Source organism: Manis pentadactyla, chromosome 18 (genome assembly GCF_030020395.1).
Source record: "Manis pentadactyla isolate mManPen7 chromosome 18, mManPen7.hap1, whole genome shotgun sequence".
NCBI classification, from domain to species: domain Eukaryota; kingdom Metazoa; phylum Chordata; class Mammalia; order Pholidota; family Manidae; genus Manis; species Manis pentadactyla.
In genome coordinates this window covers 9,831,848-9,858,457 of record NC_080036.1, presented here as the reverse complement: position 1 = coordinate 9,858,457, position 26,610 = coordinate 9,831,848, and the positions used below count along the sequence as shown (strand labels likewise).

Sequence of the window (26,610 nt, the reverse complement as noted above, 5' to 3'; positions counted from 1 at the left end):
AAGCACTGGGACAGCTTCCTTTTCAAAGCATTACTAAACCACTTAACATTCTAAAATTCTCATGATTCTCTTGTGGGTGGTGGCGAGCACTTCTAAGCAATGCCTAACGGGAAAGTATCTCATCATTCTGGAAGGAAACTCACAGCAGGTATGTCTGGAGACCTGTCTTTGTAAATATTAAAATGTGACCCAGAACAGAATTATAATTGTGCTTCTCCATGCACAAGAAAGCCAAATTATTTTTTTTTCACCTTTCACTGTTACCTTTATAGGGCTTTGTGTAAAGCAATGTCCCAAAGGGGAGATTTATTTCTTTAAGCTTAGCTTTGTACTTAAGGTCCCCTAGGTTGACACATGCACTTTGCTGGTAAGGAGGAGAAAAACGTTGAGTCCTACTTCCTTCCTGAGCAGCTACCTTGGAAATACTATGTGGATTCTTTAAATCAATGATGAGGTCTCAGGAGCTAAAAAGACTTCCTCTCATGTGGGCCAGAAGTTCCTGCTCATCCTTCAGGGTGTTGATGCCCTGGGAATGCTGCAGATTGTCAAGTCAGATCGTGACTCAATTTATTTCATATACTATACCTGGAGGGATTTCAAATCTCCATAATTCATCCTCTTCATAATGTGTTTAAATTTGAGTGTATGAAGGCAGCTTGCTGGAGTGGGAGCAGGCGTCAGAACTCACACCTCCTGCCTCCTGCCCACTCTCCCCGAGCCTGGACGTCCAAAGGCGAGCTTCTCACTGTTACAGTCCTGAGGAAAGCATCTGAAACCAACCTGGGCTCAGCAAAGCTCAGTCACCGATTGGGTGGATGACTCCCAGGTCCCTCTGAAACACAGATGTTAATGCTCGTAAACATTCAGCTAAGTGAGGACATGTTAATTATTTAGAACATGGACTGTGTCCTACCAACTGGTAATGAGTGTCAGTCACTTTATTAATAGGATGGAGCAGGCATTCTTCCGCTGCAGGTAGCTTGGTGCTGATGTGTGCCATGGCCACTGCAGTGACCCTGGAGGTGGCCTTACTTGCCAGCAGGAACACCAGGCACATATGTGCTGGGATGTGCTCACAGCCCCACCAAGAACTCAGGCCTCTCTCCGTATCTCCTGTTCATAACTTTATACTACACAGAGCCTCCTAATGGGGCTATATATTTTAAAGTTTAGTTCAGGGACCTAATTAGTTCTGGAAGGTTGTAGTCTTTGTGATCCTTGGCACGTAGGGCACCCACCTCCAAGTCCCCTGCACGTGTCGGAACTCTCCTGATGTCAGTGGATAGTAACGTCACTTTCTGCATCTGGGAGTTTTCCCTGTCTGGATGAGAACACTTGCAGGGATGTTCATGGGTGTTTAGGGAATGGTGTCCAGTGCTCTGCCTAGAAAGAAGAAAATGTGACTAACAGTTGCCATTGATATTTAACTTCCTAAAAGTCATATTTCCTTACAAATAATAATACAATAAAGGGTTTTATGAAAAAAGAAGATATGCTAGGAAAATGGTGGACAATTTTTCTAGAAGAAATTCATGTGCTCTTTTAACCAAGTCATCTTGTGTTAAGAAAAGAAGGCTTCTTATACAACATACAAAACCCAGAAACTCAAAGTGTGAATCTGTCAGAACTTTAATAGATAAAAAATAAAGCCTTCCTAGGCCCTCTCTCACTCTCCTGAAGGTTGAGGCAAGTCCAAGGGGCTCTGCAGTTGTCTCTGAAATGTCCTGCCTCGAGTCCCGCAGGCATTAATAGTGAAGGGTGAACACTACAATTTAGGTGCTTGCAAGCAGCAAATTTAGGGGCTTAGTGGGCTGCCTTAGAACCTGGGCCAAGCATCCAGACGATCAACATCCATCCTGGTGTTGTTTATGTATCTCCACAAAGGTGTCCATATCAGTGGGAAAGCACAAAGTTTGCATTACTTTTAAAAATGGATGGAAAACTTGCATGCTAAATTGCAAAGCACTAATGAATTAGAGATCGACTCATGGGCATTGTAATATATATATCCGTATATGTATGTGTGTGCATACATGTAATAAGCTTTAAAGTAGTTCTTTGAATTTGGAGTACATGAAGATGATAAATGGTCTAATGCCTTGAGTGCAAACTTTGTATCTCAGGGTTCAATTCAAAATGACATAAATAATTATTTTCCCAATTTGCATGGAGAACCTTTGGCATGAAGAAGTTTTAAAACACACCCACTTTTCACCACCCATAAGTTGTGGGAAAGATTTGAATCTAGTCTGCCTGGCCATAGGCTGTGCTTCCATCAGGACACACCAGGAGAGGAAGCCGAAGGAGAGCTGGGGGCAGTTGCTTTGCTCGTGTTCAGGAACAACATGAGAAGATGCGGCTAATAAGTTACGTGCATGGCCAGACCCCAGCCATGATGCTCTGCTGGTTTTTTGTGTTCATGATCATGAAATGGCTTGGGATGATGCCAAACTTTTAGAAACCTGGGTATAGGGAAGCGGCTTTGAGAAGTACCTCCTGCACTTTCAAATTTCACTGTGTTTCCAGGGTCAGTGGGATCCCGGGGAAACTCCCACTTACGGAATCCAGAAGACATTCAGTACTTCTTTTGAGGACTAGAGTCACAAAACTGATAATTATTAATGCTTATTTCTTGTATTATTGATAATGGAGCGAAATAAAACTTGTAAGATATTTTTGAAATTTCAGAGATAAGAGTTCCTGATAGGTATCTAGTCATCGGGGGATGATAAATGGAAACTATTTCTATATCATTCCCTCTTAATTTAGGTGTACAAAATGCCAAATACAGTCTCTTTATTGGGATGCCTGTGTTTTCTTCCAGTGAGGATATGTTTATGATTTTCCCTCGTGGCTGTAGTTCTTTCAGCCCTATTTCTACCATAATGCCAACTACCTCAACAATGGATTCCACTACAATGACATTTTCATCATTTGAATCTGATCTCCTTCTGAAAACTAAATAGCAATTTTTGGATAATGGAAGTCTGTATTCCATTTTCAAATGGGAATAATAATGATACATTTCTAGTCCATGCAGAAATTCCAAACAGTTTTCCCAAATACCAACAGAGCACTCTTACACACCTATATGACAAGCCAACAAAGGTGTCTGGGTACTGTACTGGAGTTCATTGTAATTTTCTTCTACACTGCAGAAAACATGTTATAATTTAAATAGAGAAATAATATTAAAAGGTAATAAAGATACTATTTAAAATTGGACCCCATTTTGCAATGGGTTTGAAGAAGTGAAAATCAGAAACCATGAGGGGCTAAACTCTCTGAGAAAGAGAGGGAGAATGATAAACTCTTGTAACGTCTGACGTGTGAGCCTATCAGTCAGCTTGCTTTGCGACAAACCATCCCAAGTCTAGTAGGTTTTTATTACTCCTTATGATTCTTGGATTGGCTGGGCAAGTTGTCTGATCTAAGCTGGCCAGGACAGGGTTTCCTAGTCAAGGATGGTATCACCCACCTGTCCAGGTGTTGGCGTGGCGTGAGCTGGGGCTGTGAGCATGTCTGGCCATTCGTCTTGTTTTCAGCATGCTGGCCTAGTCCTGTTCATGCGGTGCTGGTCGCAGGGTCCCCAAGAGCAGCAAGACGGGCTGGTCCCCACACTCAAGCTCTTGCTGTGTCTCTGCTGCTGTCCCATTTACTGTCAAGTCACGTGGCCAAGTCCAGCACTACTGTGGGAAGGGCTAGCCAAGCCCTTGGACAAAGTAGGGGGAATTCTTAAGGCTGTTTTTGAAAATAACTTACCACAGTAGGCTACATCCTTTCACCCAGAACCACCTGCCATTTTAAAGTTTGGCTGATGTGCACATAGACATTCAATATAGCAGGTTTTCCACTTGGTAGTAAATTTGGGTAAGACTGTGAACTGTTATAGTGGATATTCAGACAGTGAGAGTTTGGAAGTAAGGATAGGTGCCTTTCTAAAAGGAAAACCCAGAAGTGGCAGAAACTGTGTTTAAAAACGAACACTATGAATGCCTTTGGACAACTTTGTGTATTACCTTCGACACTTTCAACTCCTTTTCTTAAGGCATTTTGCCTCAATGTGGTGTAATGTTCTCTTGTCTTCATTTGGTCTCTGCATTAGTTTGCTAGGATTGCCATAACGAAGTATAACAGGCTAAGTGGCTTGAACAGCAGGAATGTGTTTTCTCGTACTCCGCAGGCTGGAAGTCAAAGCCCAGGGGTGTCAGCTGGGTTGTTTTCTCCTGAGGCCTCTCTGCTTCTCCTTCAGTCCTCCGTCTGTGTGAGTCCTAACCTCTGCTTCTTAAAATGACATCAGGCATATTAGATAAGGGCCCACCCAGATGACCTCCTTTTAACTAAATCATCTCTTGAAAGGCCCTTTCTCCAAATACAGTCACATTCTGAGGTTCTGGGAGTTACAACTTCAGCATACAAATTTAGGAGGGACACAGTTCAGCCCGTAAGAGTCTCCTTGAGTTTTCCACAGACACCTTTGCACACACCTCTGACATGGATTTTTCCCTCTTAATGAGTGAGCAGTCACATCAAAGACACAGACTTCAACAGCGTGGCCGAAGCAGAAACAAGGGCCGCTGTGGTCTTCAGCCATCCAGAGGTGGGAGCACAGACACAGGAAGGTCTGCCGGCCAAAGTGGGCCTGTTGGCTGGGCACAGAGAAGAGTGGAGTCCTGTGAGCCTGCTGTACCCTGGGGCTCCGGGAGGAGACACTCAGTGGGTGCTCAGGGGTGCTGGCCAGGCACTGCCCTGCTGTTCCGAGCCACCTTAGGGATAGGAGGGGAGGCAGGGTGCTTTCTCTAGTTGGGGGGACAGAGTTGGTACCTCTGGGATGAACACAGAGAGGGCTCGGACATTCAGGGGCTACATTCCCAGACACAAGTCAGCACCTCTCACCTACAAGCACATGCAGACAGGAAATCACTCTCTTCCACTATGTGAGTGGCATTAGCAACCAGCTCAGACTGCAGAATTATAGTCATGTTTAACAAGCAACTTTATAATTAAGGCTCAGGATCTTCATTAGTTGGTGGGGCACTCCGGTGGCCAAGAGATAGCCTTTCAACAAAGCTGCTTTCTCAGTGGGGGGTGGGAGTGTTGTGCCACAGACAGGCATCATGGGACCATGTGGCAGTTCTCCATGCTGAAGATGCACATAATTGGAGATATTCCGATTAAAGTAGTAAGGCATTGACTTAAGGAGACAAAAGTGATGAGCGGCATTCCAAGGAGGAGCAGGTGATAGCCACATGTGTGAGCTAAGGATTCAGGCCTCAGGAAAATGGGAGACAGGGAGCTGATATGATGAGAAGAGGGAAGGTGATAAGGGGGCTTCGAAGCTTGGGGACAGCACAGGCTGGTTGGAGGAAGGGAGGCGTGTGCAAGGCTGGTGTGCACAGTGTGGAATAAGACGGCTATGATTTGGGGCTTGTTTACAAGCAAACAGAGGGTAAATGTGGTTATAAAGCAAGGAGCCTCGAGTAGCATGCAAAGGAGTTTAAACCTAATTCTGTAGACTTCAAGTAGCCGACAGATTTTTGATCAGCAGTGGTTATTGGAGAATATAACATGCAATGGAATGTTCTAAAATGTTTAATCTGAAAAGAGTAGTCATGTAGCTGCATAACACGGAAGAACAGCTGCTGGAGGGGGATGAGGACAAGTGGCCGACCAGGGGAGCCTGCTGCCCGCAGAGCGCGCTTCCCACCACTCTCATGCCTCTGCTGGCCCTCCGTCCGCGCCCCACCCTCCCCTGGCACTCTGCACCCCACAGGCCGCCTTCCCATGTCCCTGGTAGGTGGACTTCTGCTGGGTACACCGAGTTGAGGCACTCGGAGAGAGGGACAGGAGGAGGGTGAGCCCAGGCCGGCCATTCCCCTCCAGTTCTCTCAGCTTCTAGCGCCGTGTCCAGCAGCAGCCGGGCTTCTTCCTGACCCTTGCTCATCCTGGACTGGGCCCACCGGGAGTCCACCAGTGACTCCCGGCTCAGGTCCATGGGTACCACATGGTTGCTGGGTCCTCTCAGTTTTCCTTGCAGCTTGCAGAATTAAGCTTCAGAGGCTAGCGTGGTCTCCAGGAGAAAATAGTGGAGGCCACTGTAAAGCCTCATTTCCCAGAATTGAGGAAATGACATATATATATATATATATGTGTGTGTGTGTTTATATATGTATATTATATAAAACATACATATATATATAAAACATGCATATATATAAATGTGTGTGTATGTGTATATATATATATAATTTCTGTTATTCACCCATTCCTGATAAGGAAAAAAAAATGGTTTTATTCTAATCATCACTCCATAGTATACATTTTTAGATAAGATGTTTGAGCAAACTTTAATTGGCATGGATCTGTGATTACCATTTTACAAAGAAAACTTCCAGTGACTTCCTCTACTAATGTATTTGTGCATCGTGTACCAGGTGTCGCGCCAACATGCTCTGACAGCGAAGAGCGCCTTTGACCCCCGGGAGTATGTGTGTCCTGCAGCCCCCAATCTCCAAGTGCCTGACCTTTATTAATCGATTATTCTTGCACTTGGTCCTTTTCTTTGGTAAAGGAAAGGAGAAAACTGTTAGGAAGTACTCTTCTAATTTCTTAGAAGTTACATATATCATTAAGAAGGATAATTTTTCTTCTGTTTTGCCAAAATGCTCCACATTCTGCAGTAATTCATGGCCTATTTAGGAATCATTAAACTCTCTATTATTAAAACAAATTATGAACATAGGCTCTCCACAAGCACAATGGTTTAAATTGGGGAGGGGGGTTCTCTGCATTTTTCACCTGTTACATTTATTAGTATTTCTGACACAATTTTACAACTATTTATGAATTGTATAAAATGTTAATTTTTAGATAGACATTATAAGAATGAATTTTTTTCCTCTGCAGAAAGGGAAGATGATTAATGCTGTTACAAAGAAAGTTTATGAGAGACATAAAAATATTTCTCTGTGGGTGGGAAGTGTTTCTCCAACATTTAGTCAAATGTAGACACAATAAAGCAAACACACTATACACAGCTACACTGCACTCTCCTGAGTTAGAGCTGATGGCAGGGCTTCAGAATAAAGCAAGCATATCCCAGACCCAGCCACCCCATCCCACGACATCCTGCTCTGCTCCCCTTCCTTCCAGGGAAACAGCTTGGAGTGGGGACAGGAGGTCATGCTTCACCCTGCAAACGGCAGCCTCACGGTTGGTATCTGAACATGTTATGGAGAATCTGACCATATAAGAGTTCGTTCCAGTGACAGGAGAGCAAACATGAAGAAGTCGTTCATCATGTCTTTATTGAAAAAGTAAGATACAGAAATGAATGATGTGGAAATTACTTTCAACGGTGAAGGCTAACTCTAAACCGGGATACAGATATAGAATATGTTAGAGTTGGAAGGTCCTTACATTTAATCTAGCCCATCTCTACCCTTTTATGGATGGGAAAACTGAGGCCAGGGAAGATGAAACCACTTCATGCAGTTTGTGAACAGGGGGAATGTGGAGGGGTCTTGTGCACTGGGCTTTCTTTCACATGTCACAGTGGATCTACATCTGACAACTAGATTTTAGCTGCTGCAGCCACTCTCAGTCACATTCAGGGAAGCAGATTTTGTCTGAATAATTTAGAACAAGTGTTACTTAGCAGCAGGGTGACTTGAAAGTTACTCAATCTCTGAGGTGTCAGTTTACCCTCAGGAAGAAAAGGTCATTGTTGTCGCTGTCTCAGTGATCAGTGCCTGGTAGGTGCAGAAGCATCTGAGCCTTATAGGCATGACCTTAGTTAACTCACCAATTTCAGATCTGCATTTTAAAACAATATACTCTGAAGGAACATAATCTGTGCATTAATGGGTATGGAAAGCACAGAGATACAGAGACAAAGGGCAAAGAGGATGGTCGTATCTGCAGGAGACTTTTTATTTTGCTATTTTTGCACAACACCACTTGGAAATTTTTGTTCGGACTTCTAGAATTCAATTAATTTTGACACGAGTAACTTTGGTAAAATTTTTCAAGTTTTCTCAGCTTCAGTATCCATGAGGAATTTTGGGATTTAAAACTAAACTAGATGATTTTAGGGCTTTTCCAAAATATACCTGGGGCCTTGACAGAGAATTTCCTTTATCCATCACATTGATGGGCCTTGGCCTTGCTTAGGAGAACGTTGTCATCCTTCTCTCCTCAGTCCTTTACACGATACACCAGTGCTAAGGGAGAGAAGGATGTCATATGCACGGGTACCGCTATGTTTAGAGAGTGTGTTTTCTGAAAATAGTCTGTTGCACAGTCAGGCGGCGTCATCATTGCTAAGCCTCAGTCATGTCATCCAGGAGGTAAGGGGACAGAGCTGTCCCTGCCTCATCAGGGATGCTTTTGGCCTTGCTGCCCCTCTCGCCTGGAGCTCTCTTGCTCCTCTGTCTGTGTGGCTCCCCTGCTCCTAACCCTCGCCTTGGTTCTAAGTCTCCTGCTCAGTGAGGAGCACAGCCCTCAGCCCTGTGCCCACGCCCCTCTCCACTTCCCCAACACTACCAGTTGCGGCAGGCTGGGCTTAACCATCTGACGAACTGCTCTGGGAGTTTTGCACACACAGTACATGTCCAGCGTGAATCAGCAGGGGCTCTGCTCCACATGGGCTCTCAGGGCCTGGGAAGGGGGCGCTTGAATTCCCCCAGGCTCTTAGAGCCACCCTCTGAGAAATTTCATACCCAACTCTGTTCACATTTCACTTTGTCACAAATGGGGTGGCCATGCACAACCCCTCAGTGGGGCTGCCGGTACAATTCTTCCATGTGCCCACAGGGAGGAATGCTGCAATATTTGGCAAAGAGTGCCAATAACAATCATGATCTTAGTTGCCAAATATTTTGTCAGTTTCTCCTTTATCAGGGAAGATATGCCACTCCTTTCTACAATTAAAGTGACCCAAAAGGTCCACCTAGTACCAGCCCCAAGGTCAAGTTTATATACGGGCGCTGGCCTCCACATCAAGTCTGCACATGGTTTCCTTGTTCCAATGAACTTCAAACTAAAAAAAAAAAAAAAGCTAACTAAAGCACCACCACATATGTGGTATATCTACAAGGATGACGAGGGGCCAGGATAGTCCCACCCAACCCACTGGTCTGCAGCAGGTCTGAGACCCCACTGGGCAGATCCTGAGTGGGCTCTGTTTCCTGGGAGGAGATACCTTCTGTGGTTAAGCTCTGATTCTGCTTGCAGGGTAGGGATCCCAAGGACTCCTCCTCGGGCTCTTGACTGCATTGTTTCAGAATTTATCCCTTTCCCATTGACTTTTCTGGCCATGGGAGAGTGGGCAATGTAGAATAAACCTCCTTTGGGGTCCAATCAGCTTTCCAGACCTTGTTCTGTCCATTATAGATAAGAATGCAAAAGTACATCTAAGTCTCAGACAGTCAGATTTTTCTTCCTGACTTGGGGTTCCTTTGGCTATAGAACGCTCTTAAAACCTAGACAGGTTCTTACCTGTGGGGCCAATTTCACGTGTACACAGCCACATGCATGCTTTTGTTGTGCAGTTCTGAGGTCCCCTGTGTGCCTATGCCTTTCTGCATGCGCTGTTGTCCCCCACTCCTCAGCTGTCACACTCTCGCCCTTACTCTTAAATCAAGGTCAGGTACCTTGGTCCTATCAGCCTACAGGGGAAGAATCACACGCTACTCTCTTATCCTGGCTCCACATTTGCACAATTAAGGATATTACAGAGCGACAACCTCACACATTTAGAGATTTTTAGCGATAGGTCTGATTCTTTCTGCAAAGCTGAGTTTCACATGGCTCTTGGCACCTAAAGCATTTTTGGGTTTTGTTATTTATTGCTGGGGTGAGAAGCATTTGCCCCCTCCAGCCCTGCAAGAACTGTGTTTGCTCGATCTTCCCTTTCCTCTTCCATAACTGCTTTCAAACTGGTCGATTATCTTCTGAGATGATTTCTTCCTTGTGTTCACTTACCAAGCACAGTCAATAGCAGCCAACACTTTCTAATTAATGTTCTTTATCCCAATTCTGCCCACAGAGCTGTGTTCTCATTAGACATTTGCCTTGTTGCAGATGCCAACCTTGCAAACGGACGGTCCCCCATGTGTGACGTGAGCCACATAGCTCCTGGCTTCTGTCCAACACCTACGACCCCTCTTCACTCCTGAGCCAACACTGCCCAGTTCAGTTTTGTTTCAGCAGTCATTTTTTCACTTTGCTGTTTTTGTTTTTACTGCACTGATTTTCTTTTTATTGAGATGTAATTGACATACAGCATTCGTATTTTCAGGTGTACTACATGATAAATTGATTTATGTTTATATTGTGAAACAATCACCACAATAAGTCTAGTTATCATCCATCACCCCACATAGTTACAAATATTTTTTCTTGTAATGAAAACTTTTAAGATTTACTCTCTTCGCAACTTTCAGTTATACAATAAAATATTATTAACTATGGTCTCTATACTGTGTTTTATATCCCCAGGACTTAACTCATCTTATAACTGGAAATTAATACATTTTGACCACTGTCACCTATTTCACCCACCCCAAACCCCTGCCCCTGGAATCTACCAATCTGTTCTCTGTATCTATGAGTTTAATTTGCTTTGCTTTTTAGATTCCATACATAAGTGAGGTTATATGGTATTTGTCTTTCTCTGACTTATTTCACTTGTTTCAGCATTCTATGAAACCCATTTTTTTAGAATATAGGACCATTGACAAATTAATTTTTTTATTAAGGTATCATTGATATACAATCTTATGAAGGTTTCACATGAGCAACCTTGTGATCATAACATTCATCCACATTATCAAGTCCCCCCCCACCCCATTGCAGTCACTGTCCATCAGCATAGTAAGAAGCTATAGACTCATTACTTGTCTCCTCCATGCTGTACTGCCTTCCCTGCGAGCCACCTGTATTATATGTGCTATTCAAAATGTCCCTTAATTTCCTTCTCCCTCCCTCCCCACCCACCCTCTCCAACCCCTTCCCTTTGGTTGGAAGTCAGTCAGTATATGCTAGGTTATGTCGCAGAGAGTAATGTACACACACACACACGCTTTCTCTAAGTCTCTCTCTGTCTCTCTCTCGCTCTCACTTGGGTTCTGGGGTTACAGTCTGGCAGTGAGAAATGTGCACAAGTTCTATAATGTGATAAGGAGGCAGAGGCTATTCCCCAGAGGCAAGTTTCTGCAGACACAGGGTCAGAGGGGAAGATGGAGCAGGACCTTCTGGATGCTGAGATTTCATCCATCTCTGGAAGCTCCCACGATAATGTGCCCCCAGCGACTGTGTCCTTGGCATTTGCTTCCCCTCCCAGCTGCTCAAATGTTTGTGCAAAACTCAGATTCACTGTACATCATTCTTCTCACATTGAATACTTGGATATCTTTTGATTTTTCTAGCTAGACTCCTAATTGATACATCGACCCTATTTTCCTGCTTGGCATTAAGTGACCAACAAGCAAGCTATGTCTTTTCACCTTAATTGTTTAATCCTTTGACTAGATTCTAAGCTCCATGAGGACGGAGTTTTCTTGTCCGCGCAGTGCTGGGTCTTTCAGGCTTTGTAGGACCTGGCATACTCAGTGTAGCAAAGAGTGAGTGAATAAGTGGATCAGTTAATAAAAGGGAGAACCTGGTCTGTTGAACTAAGTCCTCAGAAAGCTTCTTTAATTATAAACTCAATGGAAAGGATGAACTTGGGATTTGTTGAGAATTACTGAGCTTATACTCTTTAAAAGAAATTCATTTATAATATCTAACATGTAAAGGGAACTATGCAATATATGGAAACCTCTAACACTCTGCCTGCAGACCCTCCTTGCCCCTTGGACCTGATGATACTCCTCTGGGCTGCGATTCGGGGAAGGGCCTCCAAGGTGGCCCGACCTCCCGACATTTCTCTGGGCCTCACGGTAAAGTCTCATCTGTGCTGTGAGCACTCGAATGGCTTCTGATTATGTAATCTGAGCCCTGTCCACCTCGAGTGGGGATAAGCATTTGGCTTGATGGCTATCAGCTCTATAGTTCTTTGTTACTGCTTGTTTCTTTATTTTCTTTTTGACTGAGGTTGTATTGTTGGAAAGGCACTTAAGTGAAAAAGATAATTAGTATTATATAAGCTAATACTTTATGGATCACTTTTGCTATGCCAGACACTAAGGATTTTTCATTTAGTCATTTCCTTTCTCCTTTATAATCCCTCTACGAGGTGGGCACTACTATTTTACCCATTTTACAGATTAGAGAATGAAGGCTTCAATAGATCATATAAAATGTCAAAGCTTGGATTTGTGAATGCAGGAGGATCTGAATTACATTCTACTATCTCTTGTCCCTTTATACACTTCATATGTTTATTACACTTTAAGATTTAAAAAGCATTTTCACATACTTCACACTATTAAACAATAATATTGGTTATCATTTGTTGAAAGTTCATTGTGTTGATCCAGTCACCATATTAAGCACTAACAGAAAGGGACCTGGGAAGTAAGAATGTAAACACAGAGGAAAACCAAACTTTTATAAAGAAAATTCACTAATAGGAACCCCTCAACCTCTCCTTCTGCTTTGTTGCAGGAATACCAAATTGACATATTCTTTGCTCAGACATGGACAGACAGCCGCCTTCGGTTCAACAGCACAATGAAAATACTCACTCTGAACAGCAACATGGTGGGGTTAATATGGATTCCAGATACAATCTTCCGCAACTCCAAAACTGCAGAGGCTCACTGGATCACCACCCCCAATCAGCTCCTCCGAATTTGGAATGATGGGAAAATCCTGTATACTTTAAGGTACGATGCTGAGGGATCTTTAATCATTGATGTTTGATGTCAGGGCCATAATTTAGATCATCACAGGGATGGGCTCTATTTTCATGTCTAAGTTTTATTATTTCTCATGTTCAATATGCTTCAGCATCCCCCAAAAAGTGTGTTCTAATGTCATGTGTGTATAAACAAAGGTATACAAATAATCTGCAATGAATACTCATTCCTTCATCAGACTGTTTCTGCTGCAAGTGCACTGTGGAAAGTATCTTTAATATATTTAACCTATGAGTTCACTCAGCTAGGAAAATAAAGATATCTTGGTGTACTAATTAACAAGTGTAACTATAGCCAGATTTGAGGTCACAGAAGATATTCCCCAGTGCATCCCTAATGAAAGTGGCAGCTAACATTAATGAGTCCTCCCGGGGGCGGGGCAGTCCTCATAGAAACACAGCAAGGTGAAAGAAACATGCTTGAAAGAAGTGAATTGAGTTTCCTGCCCAAAGTCCCCATTGGGAGCTTGGGTTATGAGAGTCTGAACCTGCATCCTGACCCCAAGCATCTGTCTGCTGGGTGGTCTGAGTCCGACCGAACACAGGGTTTCAGCACACCACAGTGATGCCCTGTACCCGGGCCAGCTCTCCTGCTCGTCCAGCATCAGGACCGTGACAGTGCCCTGTGGGCGCTGCCTTCCCCACTCACTGTGCACGGCCTCTCAGGAGCGCTGGGCGCGCCCGCCCCATTAGCAGGTGCTCACCACTTTCACGGCACCATGGACTCCTTCCTAAGCTTCCTGCCCTGCTCTTGTTTTTGTACTTGTATTTGAATTTTTTAATTGAACTACAGTTAGTATTGTATATGTCTATGTGTATATATCCTATTCAGATCCATGCAATTCATGTGTACGACGTAGTGTCCAACAATTATATACATTATGAAATGCTCAGCATGATAAGTGTGGTCACCATCTGTCAGAGAGAGATCACAGTATCCCTGACCAGGCCGCCCTGTTCTTGATGCCGCCTCTCTTGCCTCTGCTCCCTCTGCCTTAGGACTGCGTCGTCACTTGCTCTCCGCTTTCCTGCTGGCTTAGCTCATCCATTCCTACAACTCTGAAAGCCACATCCATGCTGAGGATTCCCACATACCTACTTCAAACACTGACGTCTAGACTTAAACTTAGACTCTAGATTCTTGGTCACCTGTCTGCGTGCTATCTCCTTCTGCAGATCTTAAAGACATTTAAAATTCAACATGCCTTGGGGGAAGGCAAGCTCCCCAGGCCCCCTCATCCACGTCCCTGCGTCCTCTTGGCCCGCTGAACCCCGCCACCAGCCCTGTGCTCCTCCTCCCTCACCCCGTGTCCAGCATCATGAGCTCCTCATTGCAGATGAGTTTTGATCTGAAGAGAAATCTGTAACTCATCATGTATTCATAGCATAAATAAAGGTACAGATTAAAATTGAAATAAATAGAAGAGAAATTTTAAAGTTTCAGAGACATAAAGACATAATAACTTTGTCAGGCTGGGAACACCACACACACACACACACACACACACAAAAAAAAAAAACACAACAGGGGACTATCTCTACTGATAAATTACATTTAGAGGCCTGGAGTTTTAACAGTTTTCTCATCAGTCTTACAGGACTATGAATGAGACTGTGAAATGAAATGAGCCTCAGCAAACCTGAACAGAGACGTGGCCCATCCTGAGATCCTTTACAAACACTCTGACCCCAGGGCTGTCCGCTCTGCAAGGACACAGTGCACACATTTAGTGCAGCTGCCTCCTGCCTAACAAATGGGGTAGTTGTCTAAGTAAGAAGTCCTCTTGAGAACGCATTTTTTCAGACAAATACACCACTTTCAAAGTGGATGAAGGATTTAACTCAGTCAAACAGATTGAAAACAAAGATGATTAAAACAACAGTCTTTGTTTATCTCCTCTCTAATTCAGCTTGAGTGTCTTGACACAGTTTGGAACTTTACTAACTCAAATCCTCTGTGCTACCAATAGTTAAAAAAGAACAAAACAACACAACAACGAAACAACCAAATGGTATCCCTGAATGCTTGGTGCCACTGCCAAGGGTGGGTTACATGTGCTTCCGCCACGGTGCCCTGTACTGTGGTAATACGGCTGTCCCCTGGCCTTGCCCTTGGACTTCTCTGGGTGGTGGCTGGCCGACCTCAGGAGTAACCCTTGGCTCTCTCACAGGCTCACCATAAATGCAGAGTGCCAGCTGCAGCTGCACAACTTCCCGATGGATGAGCACTCCTGCCCGCTGATTTTTTCTAGCTGTGAGTACCAAATCTGGGTGTGAACACTGTGTAAAGGAATGTCTAGCCATGCTGGTTTCTGGCAAATGGTCATGTGATTGATTGCGGCATCACTGTACAACTGGAAAAAATGGACAGTGGTTTTGGTATTGGGCACCTGGATGTTTTCCCTCTATACTTAATTACATAGGACCTGTGTCACAAGAGAGGTGGTTCTGGTAAAGATGTGAGCAATTTAACAGTATTGAGAGATTCAGAAATTGATGAGGAGTTGACTTAGCAAAGATCCTTATGCTAATGAACTGTGCATATTACTTGGAAATATACAAAATGAATTGATGATATTTTGGGGCTTAGTACCATCTTCAGGCAAGTTGTTTTGTCTTCTAAGTAGAAAGATACAAATGTTTATTTAAATATGTTTGTACCTGTTATCACTGCACTCTGTAGCATGTAAGTTTCCACAGTATATTGTCTTCTAATGTTTTACTCATAATTGATATTATAGCTAACAAGTAATCATTTATAAATTCTTAAAAACAATATATAATGCATGCAAGGATACATACAGAAGGAAATATCGAATTTATTTTCTTATTTATAAAATAAAATTTTAAATAAGCATCAGTATGGAGATATATCTGTATAATTTATGAAGTTCATTTTAAGTGTGTTGAACATAAATACTTAAGTATGACTCATAAGAACTTAATTAACTTTATTGGCTTTCTATAAAATTGCAAATGAAGCATCACAAACAAATATGATGAAAACTCATGCAGAAGGTTCTGTGGCTTTCTTCAATGGACATCATAGTGAAAGAAAAATGATATAAGGAATGAACACACTTTAATGAGTTCATGTCCAGTTAAAAGAAAAAGTAGAAAGTAAAATTTCACTGATCACCTAGATGAAGTAAAAATATTATTTTGTAGAAATTAGTTTAATTAGCTCAATACCAACTTAAAATAATATATCCCCCAAACCATTATATTTGTTGATAAAACAAATTTTCAGTGTGCCCAGCAAGTGAATGGCTAATGTCTATGAATAACTGGTAAGTCTGCCTATGAATAAATTTGGACCTGCTCTTCTATTTAACTATTTTTAAAACTTTAATATTTGTGGAACCATTTGAATTGTCTAGTCATTTGTGAGTCACTTTGTTTTGCATGTATGTATATACATGGTCTGATATACTATTAATTCATTTATTAAGTTTATAATTTCAATGGTTATTTCTCAATATTAGATACTCTATTTTGTTGTTTTTTCTAGATTCTTACCCAATTTTAACAGCTTCTTATTTCTTCATCAAATTTTCAATGTCTCCTATTTATTTTATTTATTCCCAAGCATTCTAGTATCTTTGTAGGAGTGATTTGTATAAATTGTTTTTTCATTTTACTACATCTCAAGGTAATTCACTTACTTTTCTATTCAATAATTAGTTAACTTGAGCTTAAGTTTCCTGGAGACTTTTATATGGGGTTTCCTCGAGGCTTATACTTAAGGCAGTTTCTTCTAGAGAGGGTGCCTCTATCATTTTACATTAAAGTTAAAACCTGGGTTCCTGGTGAATTCTAGCTGCATGTCTTTGTGATTTTAGGTTGTGTGGTTTCAAATTCTTAGGAGGAACATTTTATGCTCTATTTTTCTTAACCCCAGCCAAAGATGGACAGGGAATCTCTTTATAGAAAGAATTTTTCCTGAGTCCACAAGCTGAGGTTTTCTCCCTTTCCTGTGGAAGCAACTCAATTGTCCATCAACAGATGAATGGATAAGCAAAGTGTAATATATATATATGCAATTGGATATTATTCAAACATTTTAAAAAGGAAAGAAATTCTTTCATATGCTAAAACAATGAATGAAACATTTGCTAAATGTAATAAGCCAGTCACAAAAAGGTGAATGCTATATGATTCCTCTTATGAGGTGCTTAGAGCAGTCAGACAATATATAGGAATATATTTGCTAGGGCCTGGGGTGGAGGGAATGGGGACTTATTTTATGATGGATATGGAGTTTGACTTTTGCAAGATAAAAGGCATTCTGGAGATGGGCAACGGTGATGATTGCACAACAACATTAATATACTTAATAACACTGAATTGTATACTTAAAGATCATTATGAAGGTATATTTCATGTTATGTATATCTTACAATAATAAAAAAAAGTACAGTGATTGAAATAAAACATTAATTAGAAGGGCTCTGTAACATATTTGGGCATTAAAAAGAAAGAATCAGCACACTTAAATATAGACCAGCTGTTATTATACAATCCACAGAGCAAAAAGATAAATGAATGAAGAGAAATGAACAGAGACTTGTAGGATATCACTAAAGTTACTGACATGTCCATAAGGGTAATTTTTTCTGGATGTGTCTCCTCAGGCAAGGGACAGTAAAGCAAAAATAAATAAGTGGGATTCTATCAAACTTAAAGTCTTTTGCACAGTAAAGGAAATAACAAAATGAAAAGGCTACCTACTAAATGGGAGAATATATTTGCAAATACTGTATCTAATAAGAGGCTAGTATCCAAAACGTATTTAAAAAACATAAAAATCAGCACACATTGAAAAAAAAAAAAACAAATTTTAATCCAATCAAAAATGAGCAGAGGACCTGAGTAGACATTGTCCCAAATAAGACACATAGATGGCCAACAGATACATGAAAATATGCTCAGCACCACTAATCATCAGGGAAATGCAAATCAAAACCACAGGGAGATATCACCTCACAACACTAAGAATTGTGAGTATCAGAATGGTTTAGTATCAAATACCAAGTGCTGGTGAAGATGTGGTGAAAACAAATTTTCATACACCATTGGTGGGAATGTAAATTGGTATGGTCACTATGGAAAGGAGAATGGACGTTTCTTAAAAAACTAAAAATATAGGTAGACTGCTAGATAGTAAAGAAGTTGCCCTTCAACCTTCAGTAACCATGAATCCAAAGCCTGCAATGGCAATAAGTACATATCTATCAATATAATGTCCTAAATGTAAATGGACTGAATGCACCAATTAAAAGACATAGAGTTACAGAATAGACAAAAAAGCAAGACACATCTATATGCTGCCTACAAGAGACTCATGTCAAACCCAAAGACATACACAGACTAAAGGTGAAAGGATTGAAAAGATATTTCATGCAAACAATAGGGAGAAAAAATCAGGAGTTGCAGTACTTGAATCAGACAAAATAGACTTCAAAACAAAGAAAGTCACAAGAGACAAAGAAGGACATTACATAATGACCAAGGGGTCAATCCAACAAGGGGATATAACCAGTATAAATATCTATGCACCCAACACAGGAGCACCTACATATGTGAAACAAATACTAACAGAATTATAGGGGAAAATAGAATGCAATGCATTCATTTCAGGAGACTTTAGCACTCCATTCACTCCAAAGGACACATCAACCAGACAGAAAGTAAGTAAGGAGACAGAGGCACTGAACAACAAATTAGAACAGATGGACCTAACAGACATCTACAGAACACTCCACCCAGAAGCAGCAGGATACACATTCTTCACAAGTGACATGGAACATTTTCCAGAATAGACCACATACTAGGCCACAAAAAGACCCTCAACAAATTAAAAAAGATTGAAATTTTACCAACCAACTTCTCAGATCACAAAGGTATGAAATTAGAAATAAATTGTACAGAGAAAATAAAAAGGCACACAAACACATGAAGGCTTAACAACATGCTCCTAAATAATCAATGGATCAATGACCAAATTAAAACAGAGATCAAGCAATATATGGAGACAAATGAAAACAATAGCACAATGCCCCAACTTTTGTGGGACACAGTGAAGGCAGTTCTAAGAGGAATATATATAGCAATCCAGGCCTATTTAAAGAAGGAAGAACAATCCCAAATGAACAGTCTAAATTCACAATTATTGAAACTGGAAAAAAGAGAACAAATGTGACCCAAAGTTAGTAGAAGAAAGGAAATAATAAAGAACAGAGAAGAATAAAACAATAGAAATAATTAATGAAATGTAAAGCTCATTCTTTGAGAAAATAAAATAGATAACTCCCTAGCCAGACTTATAAAGAAAAAAAGAATCTACACACATAAATAGAATCAGAAATGAGGAAGGAAAAATCACTATGGACACCACAGAAATACAAAGAATTATTAGAGAATACTGTGAAAAATTATATAGTAACTAATTGGATAACCTAGAAGAAATAGACAACTGCATCACAAGGAATAAAATACCTAGGATTAAACCTAACCAAGGAAGTGAAAGACCTATACCCTGAAAATTACAAGACACTCTTAGGAGAAATTAAAGAGGACACTAATAAATGCAAATTCATCCCATGCTCTTGGGTAGATAGAATTAATATTGTCAAAATGGCCATACTGACTAAACCAATATACAGATTCAATGCAGTCCCTATCAAAATACCAACAGCATTCTTCAATGAACTGGAACAAACAGTTCTAAAATTCATATGGAACCAGAAAAGACCCCGTATAGCCAAAGCAATCTTGAGAAGGAAGAATAAAGCAAGGGGGATTATGGTCCCTGGCTTCAAGCTGTATTACCAAGCCACAGTAATCAAGACAATTTGGTACTGGCACAAGAACAGACCCATAGACCAGTGGAACAGACTAGAGTCCAGGTATTAATCCAAGCATATGTGGTTAGTTAATATATGATAAAGGAGCCATGGATATACAATGGGAAAATCACAGTCTCTTCAACAACTGGTGTTGGCAAAACTGGACAACATGTAAGAGAATGAAACTGGATTAGTCTAACTCCATACACTAAAGAAACTCAAAATGGATCAAAGACATTAATGTAAGTCATGAAACCATAAAATTCTTGGAAGAAACATAGGCAAAACTCTCTTGAATATAAATATGAGCAACTTTTTCATGAACATATCTCCCTGGGTAAGGGAAACAAAAGCAAATGAACAAGTGGGACTATGTCAAACTAAAAAGCTTCTGTACAGCAAAGGACACCATCAGTAGAACAAAAAAGGCATCCTTACTGTATGGGAAAATATATTTATAAATGACATATCCGATAAGGGGCTGACATCCAAAATATATAAAGAGCTTAGATGCCTCAACAACCAAATAGCAAATAATCTGATTAAAAAACGGGCAGAGGAACTGAACAGACACTTCTCCAAAGAAGAAATTCAGATGGCCAGCAGGCACATGAAAAGATGCTTCATATAGCTAATCATCAGAGAAATGCAAATTAAAACCACAGTGAGATATTGCCTCACACCAGTTAGGATGGCCAACACCCAAAAGACAAACAACAACAAATGCTGGTGAGGATGCAGAGAAAGGGGAACCCTCCTACACTCTTGGTGGAATGTAAATTAGTTCAACCACTGTGGAAAGCAGTATAAAGTTTCCTCCAAAAACTAAAAATAGAAATACCATTTGACCCAGGAATTCCACTCCTAGGAATTTACCCTAAGAATGCAGCAGCTCAGTTTGAAAAAGACATATGCACCCCTATGTTTATCGCAGCACTATTTACAATAGCCAAGAAATGGAAGCAACCTAAGTGTCCATCAGTAGATGAATGGATAAAGAAGAGGTGGTACATATACACAGTGGAATATTATTCTGCAATAAGAAGAAAACAAATCCTACCATTTGCAAACATGGATGGAGCTAGCGCATATCATGCTCAGTGAAATAAGCCAGGTGGAGAAAGACAAGTACCATACGATATCATGCATCTGTGGAGTGTAAGAACCAAGCAAAAACTGAAGGAAAAAAACAGCCACAGACTCACAGAACCCAAGAATGGACTAACAGTTACCAAAGGGAAAGGGACTGGGGAGGGTGAGTGTGAAGGGAAGGATAAGGGACTTAAGGGTCATTATGATTAGCACACATAATGTAGGGGAGCACGTGGAAGGAAGTATAGCACAGAGAAGACAAGTTGTGACTCTATAGTATCTTACTATGCTGATGGACAGTGATTGTAATGGGATATGTGGTAGGGACTTGATAATGGATGGAATGTAGTAACCACAATGTTACTCATGTGATTGTGTATCAATGGTATGTTAGTAAAAAAAAAAAGCAAAACTGACAATAGAAATGCCATATGGCCCCAAAATTCCCTTTGTGGAAATTTCCCTGAAGAAAATAAAACCACTAATTAAAAAAGATATATGCACTCCTATGTTTAACACAGAATTATTTACAAAAGTCAAGATATGGAAGTAACCTAACTATCAATGGATAAGTAGATAAAGAAGAGGTGATGGATATATATAATGGAATATTACTCAGCCAAAGAAAGAATGAAATCTTGGTGTTTGTGACATGGATTAACCTAGAGGATATTATGATGAGTCAAATAAGTTAGAAAGACAAATACCATATGATGTCATTTATATTTGCAATCTAAAAAGCAAAACAAATGAACAAAAAACCAAACGAAATAGAAATAGACTCGCAGACACAGAGAATTGTTGGCTGTCAAAGGGGAGATTGGGAGGGAGATGGGTGAAATAGGTGAAGGGAATAAAGAGGTACAAACTTCCAATCATAAAATAAATTAGTCCCAGGGGTAAAATACAGCATAGGGAATATGGTCAACAATATTATATCTTTTTATGTTGACATATGGCAACTATACTTTATCATGGTATCTAGTAATGTATGTAATTGCTAATCACTGTGTTGTGCACCTGAAACCCATATTGTACATCAACTATATTTCAATTAAAAAATTTTTTTTAATTCAGTGACTGGGAGAATTGGTAAGAGACCATGATTCTACTTTATGCTGTCCATAATAGACAAAATTTCTATTCAAAAACAAATGATGGAAAGTTAAAGGATAAAAGTACACACACACACACACACACACACACACACACACACACACACACACACACACACACTTATACATTTACATATACACACACATATTTATTTACATACAAATATATGTACATATATAAGTAAACCAAAAGAGAGTTGGAGTTGTTATATTAAGATCATACAAAATATGCTTTTAAAAATTATTAGAGAAAGACATTTTATAATCATAAAATATGTCAGCACATTGAGAAATCAAAACAATAATAAACATATATGCACCTAATAATATAGTAGCAAAAATATAAAGCAAAAACTGACAGACTTGAAGGGAAAAATAGACAATTCAGCAATAACAGCTAGTTTCTTCCATATCCTACTTTCAAATTTGGTAGAAAATATATAAACAGAAAGTCTACTAGGAAACAGAAGACTTGAACAATACTTCAGAACAACTAGATCTTGCCAACGTCTGTAGAGCACTCCACCAAACATCAAAATACCCATTTTTCTCAAGTACACATGAGACATTTTGCAGGATAAGCCAAACGTTAGGCCATCAAACAAGTCAATATTTAAAAAGATTGAAATAAGATTACAGTGTACAAGATCAATATACAAAACTCATTTGTATTTCTATAAACTAGAAATGAAAAACCTGAAAATGAAATTAAGGAAACAATTACATTTACAATAATATCAAAAAGAATACAATATTTAAGAGTGAATTTAACAAGAATAAGTGTGAGATATGTGCACTTTAAATTACAAATACAGTGATGAAAGATGAAGGACCTAAATGAATGGAAAGGCATCCTGTGTTCATTGACTGAGACTTAATGTTGTTAAGAAGATAGTACTCTCCAAAGTTAACTACAGACTCAGTGCAATACCTACCAAAACCTTAGCTCACTTTTTCCCCAGAAATTGGCTGTTGATCCTAAAATGTATGTGGGAATTCAAGAAATTCAGAAGAGCAAAAGCAATCTTGAAAGAAGAATAAATTTCAAAAAGAGATAAACTCTTCTGACTTCAAAACTTTCCACTAAGCTATAAAAATCAAGACAGTGTGTTGTGGTGCAGCTGTGAAGATAGACAGACATATAGATCAATGTAATAGAAAAAAAGTCTAGAAACAAACCATACATCTATGGTCAACTTATTTTTGACAAAAGTGTCAAAGTAACTCAATGGAAAAGAATTGTTTTTACCAGCAAATGGTGCTGTGACAACTATATTGAGTAGTCATACTCAAAAGAATGAAGTTAGACTTCTATTTTATACTATGTACAAAAGTCAACTCAAAGTGGATGAAAGACATATATGTAAAGGCTATAGTATAAAAATTTTTGTTGGTAATATGTGTACATCTTGGAAACTTTGAATTAGCCTAGTTTCTTATATATGACACCAGAACAACACAAGCAATTTAAAAAATAAATAAACTGGGTATCATCAATATGAAAAGCTTTTATGCTTCAAAGAATGCCATCAAAAGAAAAAATTGCAGACCACTGAATGGGAGAAAATATTTGCAATTCATATTTATGCTGAGTTTAGTTTCCAGGATATTCAAAGAATCTTACAACCAACAAGAAGAAGACAAACAACCTAATTTAAAAAATAGACAAAGAACATTTCTCCAACGAAGATATACAAATGGTGAAGAGGCATATGAGAAATCTTCAACATAATTAATAATGGTGAATGCAAATAAAAATCACAATCAGATACCATTTCATACCCACTAGAGTACCTATAATTTTTTAAAACGAGGCAATAACAAATGTTGGCAAGGATGTGGAGAAATGGGTACATTCATAAATTGCTGGATGGCATCCTGGAGTAGAAAGATAAAGATAGCATTAGAAAAATATGAAATCTGAAAAAAGTAGTATGGACATTAGCTAATCATAATTATCAATATTTGTTCATTAATTGTGACAAATGTACCATATTAATGGAAGATATTAATTGTAGTATCTTTGTAATTTTTCTGTAAATGTAAGCCTATTTGAAATTTAAAACTTTATTTTTAAAAATATAGAAGTATGAATAATTGAACTGAGTAGCATCTTAAGCCTGATTCACATCCAAGATTGGCTCAAGTTGCTGATAAATAAATATATATATGGACTAAGTAAAACAATCAGGTGAAAAACTCCAGATTAAAACCCCACACCTCTCCGTTCACTTCAGGGAAACAGTCATCTGTGTTACTATGTGGGAATATCTGTAGATCCAGCTTTGAGATCTCAGTGATCATGAACTTATGCAGTGGTTCGTACATTTTGGGCTCATATATCACCTTGACTCTGAACAAAGCTGTGGTCCTTCGTTCACACACAGGCACTTTCACATTGTATTTTGCATTTATCAGCTACATAATCTCTAGTCCAGAGTTTTGGACTATTACATTTGTGTTGTAGATGAGAGGTCAGAAACATATGCTGCCAGTGCTCTAGGGTAAGGGGAGACAGTATTAGAAATGCGATCCTCTGACTTCTGTAATCCAGAAGTCTTCCACTGGATCCAGCCAGCTACTATTGATTCTGCCTCCAAAATATGTCCCTGAATTTATTCACTGCTTACTGTTTCCACCTGTTGGGTTTTCTGCTCCTACTATTATCTTTTCTAGTCCATTATATGCTTATATCCTGGCATTGACTTACTAAAATATGTATTCTTTCTAAGTGTGCTTATAGTCATTCAGAAGTTCTGTCCCCTGGTGATTAGCATCAAGCTTGAATGCTTTACCATAGTTCCTAAGACTCCTTCCTACTTTTCCTACTTCATTTCTTTCTGCTCTGTGTCTTGAAAGTTCATACCTTACTATTTATTTTGTGGATGCTTTTCTCTTTTTCATTCAGAGTGTAGCTCTACACCACACTGGCCTATATCTTTCATATTTTCATTTTATCACTCAAACTATAAACTAAAGATAGCCTCAATAGTCTGTGTATAGATCAATTAAATCACAAATATCTATTAATTATGTGTTTTAGTCATGGAATTTTAACTGCATGTTCCCTACTAAAAACAGTTTAGTTCCCTACTAAAAACAATTTTTAGTTACATGACATAATGATATTCCAGAGGCAGAAGACCAGCACATAAGAAAGGAGTAAAATATACTCAAAATGAATAGAATGCAGGACTCTGAAGAGGGTTATGATCATCATGATAACACTGTCACCGCCATGTTCCTCTGTGGACACTTGATGGGAAATAGTGTTTGCTAGCTCTTCCAGCACACCATGAGCCCCTCACCCAGGAGAGCAGCTGTAAGGCTGGGGGGAACTGAACAATGCCAGTTGAGGGCACCTTTATCCAATTTCATGGAGATACACTATCTGTTGTTTTGCTAGGAATTTGTTTACCTACTCAATAACAGTTACTGCACATGTACCAAACGGCCTTCGAGTCCACCAGTCCAATTTCCATGAGCTCCTGACTGCTGATATGCTCTGCTTCCTTCTGAAGTTGAGATCTGAAACCTCTTCCCATATCTCTTTTAATATGTGGAAACATCTTATCATGAGGGATATTGCTTTCTACTCCGCTTTATGGATTATTTGTAAATTGCTCTTATGAAGATAAACTGAAAAGCTTTTTTAAGACCCACAGAAATAGTCATTTTTAAACATCCTTCAGTATTATTGTCCCCATTCTGATTTAATATGACAAAAAGTTCAGATATGAGAGAAAGTTTTCTGTTTCTATTTTTCCTTATCTAGAGCTTACACTAACTCCCAGAAACTTTATTCTCTACAAATGCTAATATTTACTCTTGGCCCTTCTCAGTACTGCACCACAATCTCCCATGCCATGGAATGGGGCTGCAAATACAAATGACCAAAAGAGCCACATAGAACATTTCAGTGAATGACTCTGGCAGCCATCAGTATTGTTTTCCTCATAAGTGTACAGCCAGAAGCATGACCACATGCTGGCTGGTAGTTAGCAGAAGCCACATTCACTTTCAAGTTCCAGGGTATAACAGGGCACAGTGGAGACTGCAGCAAACGGTGTAGTATCTGTGAGGTAACTGCTTCCCACTCCCGGCTGAATCTTACATTGGTGGAACCCAGGAAAGGTTTTGCCAGATATTGTTACTTTTCTGTCAGGATACCTGAATTTTATATAAAAGCTTCCAGTGTTTTTAAAGTTGATGGCAAACTCACATACAATCAAATATCTAATTAAAACATTTTGAAGGTTAAGACTGTACTGGTGGAATAACATATATCCATAAGCTGGATTCAGTCTCTCTATTAGTCTTTTGTTTTACTTTTCTTCTAAATTGTACAAGTGTTTCCTCTGAGTAGCATAATGGTCTTTTCATTTTTAAAAGTCTTCATTTTCAGATTAACACTTTTTGCTCTTCTTTTACTACATATGTTTCTCTTAGATCAGTGCTTTGCAATAGAAATATAATGCAGATAAAATTTTAAATATTTCAAATATTCTAGGAGTAACATTTTAAAAAGTTAAAGGAAACATGAAAATAATTTCCTATTATATTTTATTTAATACAGTCTATCCAAAATGTTATCATTTAAGCATGTAAACAACATGAAAAATTACTGAGATGTTTTAATAAGTTAACATGGGAGAGTTTCAAGACCTTCAAGATCAAGTGTGTATTTTTATGC

The 26,610-nt window shown here is 39.6% G+C and overlaps 1 protein-coding gene across 1 annotated transcript in view; it reads left to right on the top strand.

The window, feature by feature from the left end:
* GABRG3 (gamma-aminobutyric acid type A receptor subunit gamma3) overlaps positions 1 to 26,610 on the top strand; it is a 597,918-nt gene that overhangs the window by 302,994 nt on the left and 268,314 nt on the right. The window contains exons 4-5 of the mRNA XM_057494689.1: positions 12,610 to 12,830; positions 15,034 to 15,116. Coding sequence (XP_057350672.1) covers positions 12,610 to 12,830; positions 15,034 to 15,116 — 304 coding nt within the window. The remainder of the gene's footprint in view (positions 1 to 12,609; positions 12,831 to 15,033; positions 15,117 to 26,610) is intronic.